This window comes from Cataglyphis hispanica, chromosome 4 (genome assembly GCF_021464435.1).
Source record: "Cataglyphis hispanica isolate Lineage 1 chromosome 4, ULB_Chis1_1.0, whole genome shotgun sequence".
Classification (NCBI taxonomy): Eukaryota; Metazoa; Arthropoda; class Insecta; order Hymenoptera; family Formicidae; genus Cataglyphis; species Cataglyphis hispanica.
In genome coordinates, this window is record NC_065957.1 from 1,838,632 (window position 1) to 1,851,199 (window position 12,568).

At 29.4% G+C, this 12,568-nt stretch overlaps 2 protein-coding genes across 3 annotated transcripts; both read right to left on the reverse strand.

Moving 5' to 3' along the window:
* Positions 1 to 2,848: 2,848 nt before the first annotated feature.
* Positions 2,849 to 4,776, reverse strand: LOC126848948 (splicing factor U2af 38 kDa subunit-like). 2 transcript variants are annotated; one of them, XM_050590348.1, is made up of 5 exons: positions 4,618 to 4,776; positions 4,444 to 4,531; positions 4,086 to 4,152; positions 3,655 to 3,943; positions 2,849 to 3,561 (listed from the first exon to the last, which is right to left on the reverse strand). In XM_050590348.1, the coding sequence occupies exons 1-5, from the start codon at positions 4,659 to 4,661 to the stop codon at positions 3,327 to 3,329; spliced, it is 723 nt and encodes a 240-aa protein (XP_050446305.1). In that variant the 5' UTR covers positions 4,662 to 4,776; the 3' UTR covers positions 2,849 to 3,326. The 2 variants fall into 2 exon arrangements, with proteins under 2 accessions (XP_050446305.1, XP_050446304.1); XM_050590347.1 differs by having other exon boundaries at positions 2,849 to 3,576.
* A 740-nt stretch (positions 4,777 to 5,516) lies between these two features.
* On the reverse strand, positions 5,517 to 12,224 carry LOC126848931 (medium-chain acyl-CoA ligase ACSF2, mitochondrial). The gene is made up of 9 exons (XM_050590306.1): positions 12,043 to 12,224; positions 11,178 to 11,284; positions 9,836 to 10,355; positions 8,884 to 9,067; positions 7,944 to 8,153; positions 6,871 to 7,005; positions 6,603 to 6,716; positions 6,267 to 6,503; positions 5,517 to 5,949 (listed from the first exon to the last, which is right to left on the reverse strand). Exons 2-9 carry the CDS (start codon positions 11,281 to 11,283, stop codon positions 5,650 to 5,652), a joined length of 1,806 nt encoding a protein of 601 aa, XP_050446263.1. The 5' UTR covers position 11,284; positions 12,043 to 12,224; the 3' UTR covers positions 5,517 to 5,649.
* Positions 12,225 to 12,568: the final 344 nt, after the last annotated feature.

A 12,568-nucleotide genomic window follows, 5' to 3' on the forward strand; every position in this document is an offset into this window, starting at 1 on the left:
TCCACCATAACCATCGAACCAGTCGTCTCATACAGAGGGATTGAAAGGCGCTCTCTCCTCTTTCACCTTTCTGTCTCTCTCTCTCTTTCTCTCACGCCATTGTTCGACACGCAGTTATCCGTATTTTATGGAATAGCTCTCTTTTCCCTGACACAGCCCTCGCTTCCTCTCCATTTTCATAAATCATTTATGTCCCTGATATTTGATTGCAATCTTCGCGTACCGTTTGTTAAGTCGATTTAATCTCGATAGGGAGGATGAAGAGAGAAATAATTAACTGCTGATAATATGACCCATTACTTGATTTTGCACGTGAACATTACGCTAATATGATGACATTCGTAATTGCAATAATAAGAAAGATCGCGATATCAAACGCGAGCAGCTTTTCCTACGTGGCTCTCCAGATTCACCGATTGTTATTTGAAACGTTTTCAGTTTTCAATATCAAATCGATCTCGACCGACGTAATTGCCAATCTTCGTCGTAGTTAACGAAAGACGGGGACACGTCCTATTGCGGAAAGCTCGATACGGGTAAGCCGATCGAAGATGCATCGCTGTGCCACCGACATTCAACAGTGCCCCGGCTCTTCCGGCTCGATGACGTTTGACAGCTCGTTAGCTCGTTTCCTCGACGGGAGGGAAATCGCGGTCAGGACTGTCCATTGTTCCCGTCAGACCCGGTGAGCGCGCGATTTTCTGCGCGCATATTTTGAGGTTCAACCTGCCTCTTTCTTTCTTTTCTCTCTCTTTCTCTCCTTTCGTTTCTCTTGTCCTTCTGTCCTCATTATCTGGCAGCATAGAAACGAATCTCTCTTTTGTGGCTAGGAGATGTCTGGCGGATCGCCAGGATTAATTATAGTAGTCGGATAGCCTGTTCGCAGATTGTCATGCTCCGTTCCTGGACTTTCAATTTGCATCCTCACGTATTGATGCCCGTAAGGATTTCCTATCTTATTTGCGGACAAATTTTTTACTGAATTTATTATAAAGTTTAATTAAAGAAAATACAGAAAAACAATTCCGTAAATCTATTAATTAAAATTAATCAAGAAATAAAGAAAGCTAAGAGATTCTAATTAATTTCATTATTTACAACACCTGTTCATGAAAATATGCATATCTCCAAATTGATAAGAATATTCAATGTGCGTATTCGATGAATAATAATTTATTCATTCCTCACATGCAACGATACAAAAATATAGAAATAAAAATAAAATGAAGATATGGAAATTTAGAAAACCAAAATTCACTATATAATGCATTAAAGCACGATGAGAAAGAGTTATAATGTAGCACGGAGCACGGAGAGTTATAATGTAATTACAGATCATCCATAATCGGACCATAATTTAATGTATGGATGCGAATGAATGTACATAAATATTTTACAAAATTGGCTATGTAGCTATATTACATGATTGTATGTTAATATTGTGGACAATCTCGTTCCTCTCGATACGAACAAACGTGTTAATCAATCGACTCACGATCGCGTTGACTTATCAGATTGTTAGGACATTTATTTTTACGGAAAGCGAAAACGAGCTAACAGAGTAATCTCGAAAGTAAGATAAACCAGCAGCGAAAATAACAGATATCGGTATTCCGATAGTCGTGCAAAGAAACAGGCAGGTGTTCTTGGGAGGCAGCTGCAATCACGACCACCATCTGCTGTGGTAATGCATGCCCGTTCCAGGTTTTGAGGCGAAGCGAGAGGCCCATTGGCTCCGAGAGCCCCGCCAATTAGGCCCAGCTGAAACACGTGCCCGATACGAAGGAACCGATTTCAAGGAGACGTGATTCTCCTTGAAAACCCTTGGCTGTCTCTCCTCATCTGCGTTTTCCCTTCTTTTTTTCTCTTTGCTTTCTTCTAATTTTTTTTTTTTTTGCTACTCTTGCTTGGCTGCGCGCACACCCGCTGCAGTTTCGCATCATCTTTCAACAACAACTTGTTGAGCAACAGTTGGTCGGCACGAGACGAGTAACGCACCGAAGCGGATTAAGATAAAAAAATCAAAAAAAGACAAAGCCTTGACATTTGCAAATAATAAAATATATATTATAAATAAAAGTGCATAAAAATTGTGAGCTACTATTATTAATAAACTGCTATTTGATTGGTATTAATTCGGAAAATTTTAATATATATTTAACTTAATATATCTTTCTAAAGTAAATTTTTTTAAGAATTTTTAGATTTATATAAATATTGTTCCATGAGAGAATTTTGCATCATATGCAACTGCATATGATACAAAGTAGTTGTGCTTCATAAAAATGAATATTTTTCGAGAAAACAATTTTTATTTTAAAATTCATATAGATTATTTTATATAATTTTTTCGAAATTTGTGAATAAAGTATTATTTTTCGAATAATAACTCATATCTGAAGAAGTAATTTGCAACAATAAAGAAAGAATAGTTACATGCAAGATATCACAAGCGGAATCTTACGGAAAACAGTACAAGTTTTTTCAGTATCATAAAATGTTGGTAATGTTGGTAAAATTCGATAAAAGAGATATTCTGATATCTTCAAAAAATAACTGTAAAATGATTATGAAAATACTAGATATATGATTATTTCTTAAAAATACATCACTACACATTATTCTTATCTAAACAAAATATCTAGAAAAAATATATAAACGCGTGCATTTTATATATATATATATATATATATATATATATATATATATATATATATATAATTTGTGCATAAAATACATAATTAATCATTAATGTAGATTTAACGTTTAATATATTAATCATTAATGTAGATTTAACGTTTAATATATTGAATATAAATAGGAGAAAAAAGAGAGAACACTGTCAAAATATTTTTATCAACCCTTTAATGTAAAAACTAAAAATCTATTAGAATACAATTTTATCTTAGGCAAAATGAACCATTTTCAAATATACGAGAATACGCAAAGAATATAATCATAACATTTATAAAAATTAACGTTTATAAAAGTTATTCATTACTTGAGTATCGTTGAATGAATGCTGCCTTCTATCGTAATCACAGAACTTTTATAAAGAGAGAAAAAACCGAAATGTTAGTGTTAAGTGATTAAATATGTCAGAGGTTAAAAAACAATTAATTATTTAATGTTTTACAATAAGAATTTTTTATACATTTTTATATAATCTTTTATACTTTTGATCTTTCATATATTTAATAATGAAGAAGTAATTTTGCAAATGATTTATATATTCAAACATATACCATAATTTCAAATAAAATTGGAATCTATTTAAAGATAAAAAAACTAAATACATTAAAAAAATACATTGATAAAAATTTATTTTAATAACGACCAGATCGGCCGTCTCTGCTTTTTTCATCTCTTCCTTTACGTCGATCTTTAGATCTGGATCTTCTGTCACGGGATCTGGATCTCCTCCTGCGGTCACGACCACGCGACCTTGAGCGTGATCTCGATCGACCTTTGCCCTTCTTTCGACTATATAAGTATCGGCGAAGTTCCCGGGAGATGGGTTTCAAATGCATGAAGTTACAAAATCCAGATCGGGTACATTCGCTAGACATATACAATCTACGTATATGCTCTTGTATCACATTAGACTGCATATTATTTACCATACTTTATATGATTGCATTAATTCATAATTACCCCATTTCATACTGACGACAACAAGCTTCACGGAAATCAGTAACGGGCGAGAGCTCGGCGTAAACGGGTCTGCCACCGAACCAACGATTGTTCAAATCGTTGACCGCCTTTTCTGCATCTTCCTCTCTGCGGAACTTGATGTAAACATTTCCAACTAGATGATCACCAAGATTATCGCACACGTTCATTTCTTCGATCTCACCGTACTTGTCCTCGCATTCGATAAAAACGTCCTCAAAAAAGTTATCATAATGCTCTTGCATTTCTTCGTCCGATACATTTGCAACCACTATTGTAAAATAAAAATATGTTCTAAACTATGTGATACTTATCTTGCATACATTTGTTCTGATTACAGAATTTAATATGTTTGTATCTCATATATTTATATATATATATATTTTTATTAAAGCTTAATGCAATATACTTACGATGAGATCCATCTGCGCTTTTGGCAGAATTCTGTGGATTTACGTAAAGATTCTGCAGTAGACATGTCTGAAGAATACAGTCTTGCATGAACGATATATCGCGAAATAAATATTTTTTTCGATCAATTTAAACCATAAATGATTTGATCGAGCCAAACCACAAAACATTCGAAATAAAAATACTGATATAAATCCAATTGTATTAGTATAAGATTTTATATCATGGAATAACATATTTGGAATACAAGAATTGTTTTTGCAGTCTTAATGAAATAAATTAGGATATCCCTTTTGCAAATATACTTCTTGACATAAACATTATGTACAAATTACTGCACAAGATATGCAAATCTCTTACCTGACTGAAGGTCGGCTTGTTGTGAATTCGCGAACAACGATCACCGTGTCGACAAGCTCCAATCTTGAAATAAAATGAGCAATTGACTCTGGAAGAATTAAATGATTCAAAGTTTACATTGTGATCATAACCTAAGAATCAAATGCATAAAATTGTATCTGTATGTGGCATTACTTGTCCTTCTCGGTCCCAAAAATTGACGCCAGATATTCAGCCATGGTATAAAAATCATCCGATTCGAGCGAGTCTTACAATTGTATTATGAGAAAAGAAATTTAATGCCGCTTTCGAAAACACCGTAACATTTCGCGCACGCCAACGAATAAGTACATATTAGGAAACTACTTTACCGACGCTACATTTGTCCATTCTATAATCTACTCCGATTAATAAAGTCCTGTTCTTTTTTATCAGTCTATGAAAACATCTCATTAATTATAATAAATATACGGCAATGACAATAATGCCTGACACATTCCTGGCGAATTAATTTCAAAATTAATCAAGAAAGCAAAATCTTTACAAAAAAAAAGTTTTACTATTTTACATATTGATTGTATTATTAATTAAATTAATTGAAATTTGCTTGTAAAACCAAGTATCGATTTGTATTACTTTTTAAACGAAAAACATTCAAAGAGATCTTCTGAAATAAAAAATGAAAAACTTGAAATATCTTGCAAAAAGATTTATTTCTCGAACATTTTATACTTACGTAGATTATAGAAGAGAAGGTTCTATTTGTGCATATTCAACAAAATGATTTGTTAAAAACTATTAAAATATTGTATTTTTTTTTTTTAGATTTACAATGTTGCACGCAAAAAAATAAGATCATTAAAAGATGATATTCATGTATATATATTATCCAATTTGTTTCTGTACACTTTTTTGTATTATCAAAATCGTTCTCGAAAAAATCATAATTGACGATTGTTTTGAACATTCCATGTATTTAAGATTTTTATCTCTTGTAATGTATACAAAATTTGTAAATTACATTGCAAAAAATAAAATTTGTTAATACATATGATTATGAATACAAGCAATAATAAAATAGACATAACAAGAGCTGCTTTTGATAACATTTATTTGAGAAATAACATTAAATTATGATTTTTAATTTGAGTAATATTTTAATAATATTGTTTTACAATATATAGTATTAAAGATTAAATTTTATAAAACTTTTGCTAAAATTAGTTACTATAAATGTTTTGGTGGCGCCGGTGTTATACCACTATTCTCCAATTGTTTCTTTAAAAGGAATTTCTGAATTTTTCCACTAGCGGTCTTTGGATATTCATCTACAAAATGCACATAACGCGGTATTTTGAAATGCGCTATTTTACCTTTACAATAATCTATCAATTCATTTTTTGTCATCTTCGCATTTTCGCTAAGTTGAATGCACGCACAAATTTCTTCTCCGTAGACTTCGTCGTATGCCCCTATAACTTGTGCCTGCATTATTTTAGGATGACTCGTTAGGAAGTCTTCGATTTCCTACAATAAAAAATAAAATGCGCAATTTGTGTAGTACAAGTAATGTAATATATTGATTCTTGTTTTAGAAAAGTGAGAATCAAAATCGAGTTTAAAATAATTATATCGTTGAATAGTAACAAACTAATAAATCTATAAAAGATTTTAAATATTTATATTAAATTTCTAAAAGAATTTATAGGTTGCCATTTTCTAGAAAGCTTTAATATCACATTCTCCTTTTTTTTAACACATAATATAGACTAACATTGTTTTAGACAAAGCAAGTAGTGCGAGTTATATACGAAAAATGATGCGTGACACTTATATAATTTTACCTTAGGGAAAATATTTTCTCCTCCCCGAATAAGCATATCTTTTAATCTTCCGATTATAACACCATATCCGTTTTCTTGCAAGATGAATTGATCGCCAGTTTTTAACCAACCGTCCTGCGTCAATGTCTTTCTTGTATTTTCTTCATCATCCCAGTACTTTAACATAGTGCAATATCCGCGTATCCAAAGTTCGCCAGGTTTTCCGAAGGGGACAGGCAAACCGTTTTTATCGACAACCTTTATATCTCATCAAATATATTAATAAAACCTTTAAATTTATAATTCTATTTTTAAAAAGATTATTACATCGAAATATATGTAGAAATTAATGTATACCATTGCTTCGACATGATCCGATAAATAACCCACAGTATTTTCAGCCAAGTGATTATCCTCTCCGCGTATCGATTGAAATACTACAGCTGTCGTTTCCGTAAGACCAAATATGCTCTGTATAATCGAAAATTTATTATAATAATAGTCAAAAATTTGAAAAATGAAATTTTTTGAATAAATCTCATTTTGGCACGTTAAAATTGTCTTACAAGATTTATAATGCTGATAAATGTCAGATACTAAAGAGCAGTCTTGGTTATCAACTTACCATTATGTCATTAAAACCGAGTGTCCTTCGTATTCGCTTGAAAAATTCAGAAGAAACTGGTGCACCACCTACAATTCCAGCCTGAAGACTATCTATCGGTAGCTGCAACTTCTGTTGTGCCTCGAGTAAGTTTGCCTGGTAATGGAGCCAGACGAAAATAAGATTTAACGTAATTAAAATATTAATTTCTGCAAAAAATTTGATATTTATTTATTTAGTTATTTTATTAACGTGAAGAAATCCCTTTGGGGTATACAAGAGTAATATACATAAATGTGAGCAAAAAAACAATGATTAATATGAGAACAAAAAATTGATATGAGAGCAATATGAAAATTGGTGATATGTCGTACATAATTTTAAACAAAAAAGGATTGTAGGACTTATTGAGATTAATATAACGAGTTTAGATTTGTTCACAGATCATATGCTCTTTTTTAAATTTTAAATTTTATCCAGCTTACAACGATTATTTATATTGCACGCTCCTATAAATTGCGATCAATTATATCGTAAATATATATTCGTTAAAAAGTTATAACTAATAAACGTCAAAAAATCATTTATTTGATAATTTTTAAAAATAATCCTTTATTTATTTTAAAAAAAGTAATAAAATAAATCATATTTTTTGACGTTTATTAGTTATAACTTTTTAACGAAGCTTTTCCGGACCTATGTTTACAGAAACTTTTTTGTTCCAAATTCAATTTCCTATAAAATCCTGAAATTTCTCTAACCTGACCTGAAACACTCTGTACATAAAATTACATAAACATATGTAAAATTATACAATAAATAACAGAAATGTTATACAATTTTATTATTTATTAAATAATTTTGTATTATTTATTATTTATATAATTTATATATGTATTTTTTTACACTGTTACTTCTTTTCGACATTTGCTGTTAATCAATAATGCATTATTTATATTGATGTCATGTCCAAGTTAAACGACACAATTTTCATGTATATAAATGACATATTATTATAAAATTTGCTTTATCTACGATGTAGAAAGGGAATTTTTCAACTAATCTAGCTTGCCTTGTCTTCTGTCCTTGCTTACCCACATAGTTGGCGTTCCATACGTTATGGCGCACTTTTCTTGCGCTATCGCCTTCAAAGTTTTTATCGGATTGAAGGAACGTTCTTCCACAACGAGAGTGTTTCCAGTGTGTAAGATGAGTATATTGGCCATTGATAACCCGAAAGCGTGGAAGAATGGTACATTTAAACATATTTTGTTCTCGGTATTTAATTTCGCTCTTTGTGCATTCTGTCACATATAAAAAAAATAAAACTTTTTTTTTTAAATATTAAGTATATCTATCAAGTCTCTCATTCCAGATTGATTTGAGATATTCTATGGTTATCAAGACGTTTGAAAAGTAGCAGTTTATCGGTAATAAATGAAGAACAATCTAAAGACAAAACTAAGAAATCATTGCATCGATTCCAAGTTCAAGTGTAAAAATTAATTATTTGAGTAAAAGTCAATTGTTCTCGTGTGTTCTTTTTTTCTTTTAAATAAATAACAAATAAAACAGTATAAGATTCTTTGAAATAATTAAATAACGAAAAATCTACAATTTAAATTAACCTATATAAGAGTAAATTATTATTAAAAAAAAGTATTGTCTTTTCTATAGAAAATAAAACAGAATAAAGAATTAAGTTAATAACATAAGCAAATGTTTGTGCGTATATGAAGCTTTAAAAATAGATTTAATAAACACGTTACAACAAGATAAATAAATAGATAAATAGGTAGATAGGGAGAAAGAGAAAGAGAGAGAGAGAGAGAGAGAGAGAGAAAATTAAAATAATTACTCTGTTTTATTTTATTTTAAAAATATTTAAAAATATAATTTTGTTATAAAAAAAATTAGTTACTAATATAATTATTAAAAGAGAGTGCTCTCTAAATATAATTACTTGTGCTAATGTATTTCTTCACAAATTTGACAAATTATAAAGCAATTATATATTTAATTTAATCGTCTTACCGCTTTGCTGTTATTTACAATAGACCTATGTGAAAGGAGAGTGGCTTTGGGTTTGCCGGTAGAACCGGATGTAAACTGTATATTGCATCCATCGTAACACGATATCTCGGTCTGCTCGGCGGCAATCGCTTCTACTTCCGTTTTCGTTGCCGAAGTCTCAACATCAGTGAAACGATGAGTGCCGCTATAAATAAAACATGCTAATGTCACTTACATCGCTTCTCAATGACATGTTGTTTACGAGCACGAATAGATAGATCTCTGTGAAGCTATTAGTCTAATTGCACCATGATTCTTCCATGTGACGAGCATTATGAATCAAATCGATTGATCGGTAAAAATCGAAGAACGATAGTAATAGGTAAACGCGTGGGTTCCTTGGAACAGAAAACATATGATGGAAATAAGTAAAAAGTAGTTTCGATGAAAGTGTTTGTGAAAATGCTGATTAACATTCGCTTCAATTTTTCGCTCTACTTTGTCATCCTTCTCAATATTTTATGTTGTTTCATTCTTTATTTATTTATTTTTTTTTTCCTTAAATCAATATGTTATTTTTACTTCAGTAATGAGTGGCGCAAAAGCTTTTGCAACTAACGTTATCATGTTTATTTATTATTTACAGTTTTATAATCGTATTCTGTCATATAATCGTATATTCATATATATATAGCGTTATTTAGTAATATTTGAAGAAGTAATTAATAAAGAATAAAAAATAATATTATCAGTAACTATTCATTGCTTCCTAGCAAAAATTTTATTTAACAGAATACGATTATAAAACTGTAAATAATAAATAAACATGATAACGTTAGTTACAAAAGCTCTTGCGCCACTCATTTCTAGGATTAAATAATAAATATTTTTTTAAATAATAAATATTAGAAATATTAATATTAAGTAATAAATAATATTGATATTAATATTAATATTAAGTAGAATTTCTTACGTTACGTGATCGGGCGAATGAATGATAATATGTTTCACAGTTGGACACACTTTTTTGGCAGCCAATAACATTCTCGGATAATTCTGCGTTTTGAAGGCAATTGGTGAGACAATTGCTTTTACTCCAACTTTTTGCAAACAATATATTAATTCATTTTGTTGATAAGCTGGGTTAATCGCGACGACGATTAATCCCGCTCGTGATGCACTCAGAGATGTTAGGAACCATTCGAGATCATTCGGACCCCAAATGGCCAGTCGATCGTCCTTCTTCATGCCTAATTTCTTGAGACCAGCAGCGAACGCGTCAACACGTCGAAGAAGATCGGAGAATGTTAATCGAATATTTTGATGAAGCGAAACAATGCAAGTTTGTTTGGGCCATGTTGCAGCAGCTTCACCGAGTATCTGTCCGATAGTTTTATCCAACAATGGAACTTCGCCGGGATTATACATGTGAGCAACATTGATTGCATGAGAATGATTAGCTCTTGTTTGGATGTTTGACTTGTGACATCGATCTGCAATGTATGTTAACGCAATATAAGTTTATACAAAATAATTTTTTAAATTATATATATCCTCGAGTTTCAGATTCTATTTTTTTATAATGTATCACACTTTTATGTAACTTCTTAGTATTATCATAGTATTGTTACTCTGAGAAAAAAAGATTGTTGATTTGACTAAATGTGTTCAACTGATTATTATTTTTTTTAATTGAAATATTTAAGTATTTAAGTCAAATATGTCACAAATACAAATATGTTAAATTTAATATGTCATATTTAACTTAAATACTTAAATGTTTTGATTAAAGAAATAATAATCAGTTAAACACATTTAGTCAAATCAACAACTTTTTTTTTCAGTGTTTCAAAGTATAACCTTTATACTTAAGATAATACAGCCATTAAAATATTACTGATGAACTTTTAGCGATATATGACATACAACATATGACATATAACAACAATATCCTGTCATCTTTATTTAGAATAATTAATTTATTATATTAATTTATTATTATATTATTAATTTAGAATTAATATATTATTAATTTAGAATAATTAAATAATAGTCTTCTATTTATGATTCTATCTGTATTAATCTCCACATTTTTTTGAAATTGAATAAACAATAATTAGTAAATCTATTTTTTGGAATCCTTTTTTTAAATATTGAAATAATTAATGAACTTGGTATATGTTTCAGTATATGACGAGACGATAAAATAAAATAGTAAATATACATAATAATAGCACAAACTTCAAAATTTAATTATTATTTGTTAAAATGTAATTATAATTTATTATTTGTTCTATTGTGATTTACTCACTTACCACTAAATTTAGCGTGAAATATAGAAAAACATCGTGGATAGTTATGATGATTTAAAATTCTCACCATAGTATATCGTGAAATCGGTTTAAACAGAGAAAGCATCATTCTACAAAAATAATATTTGTGTTATATAAGTAAGTTATATAAATAATGTTATATATAAGTAATATTGCAGCTGTCAAAACAGAATAAAACAAAGTTTTGTTATCAAGTTTATCTTGTACTCATGAACAATGATTTGTATTATCTGTATTATTTGTAATAACTATTTTTTTTAAATATAAACATAGTTATATAGAATGTTATATTATTTTTCTGTAATTAACGATTAATTATTATGCGAAAACAGAGAGAGAGATGGAGTATTTTATTATAATATCTCGTGTGTTCAACATTTTAAAATGACGGCATTAAAAATTTTATTTTTGTAAATAGTTTTAAATATAATTTTTTTATCGTTAAAGCTAATTAAATACTTTTAAATGTTGATTGCATATACGTATCATATAATGAGTTTGGTAGGTATTAGTATACTAAGAATAATTTTCGTGCAAAAAAAGACAATATATATTTAAAATATTTTAACACATGCAAAAAATTAATTTGCTATTAAACCGATAAATCTCTCAGTTCTTTAATACAATATTACTACGTTCAATCATTCAGTATAATATGTCAGCTTAACTTCAATCAAACTTTATTAATACATGCAATAAAATAAAATAAATTTTTAAATTGATATTGCGATATTTTTCAATGACATCAATATGATATCACAATTATTTTTTCCTTTTTATCATGATTTTATTTATTTATCATCCTATTACATTTTTACACAATTTCTTTTCTGTCCACCTTACACACCTTGAACATACACTAAGCACTTCCGTTCAGAAATATATCACATATACTATCAGAGCACTTGGTGATTTAGTACATTCAGTACTAAATATATCGTGAGTATAGGAATAGGCGTTAAGATACAATACGTCGCGGATCATTGATTTCACTGCAATGCAGTAGAGAGGACTTGAACAAAGAATATTCATGATTGATATGTTTATCAACCATCATGACTTGCGTTTACAATATTCTCATATCTCGATGACGCAGCAAAGTGAATGTGACCTTGTACAAAAAGAAAAACTTAAGGCGACTGATTTTATTCGAAAGAATCAAAATATCTAATCAATCATTTTCTCAAAATTTAAATTTTTTTATCGATAAATCAACATTTAAATCTTTCCTCAAGCAGAATCTATATATATATATATATATATTTTGATATATTATACTGAATGATTGAACGTGGTAATATTGTATTAAAGAACTGAGAGATTTATCGGTTTAATAGCAAATTAATTTTTTGCATGTGTTAAAATATTTTAAA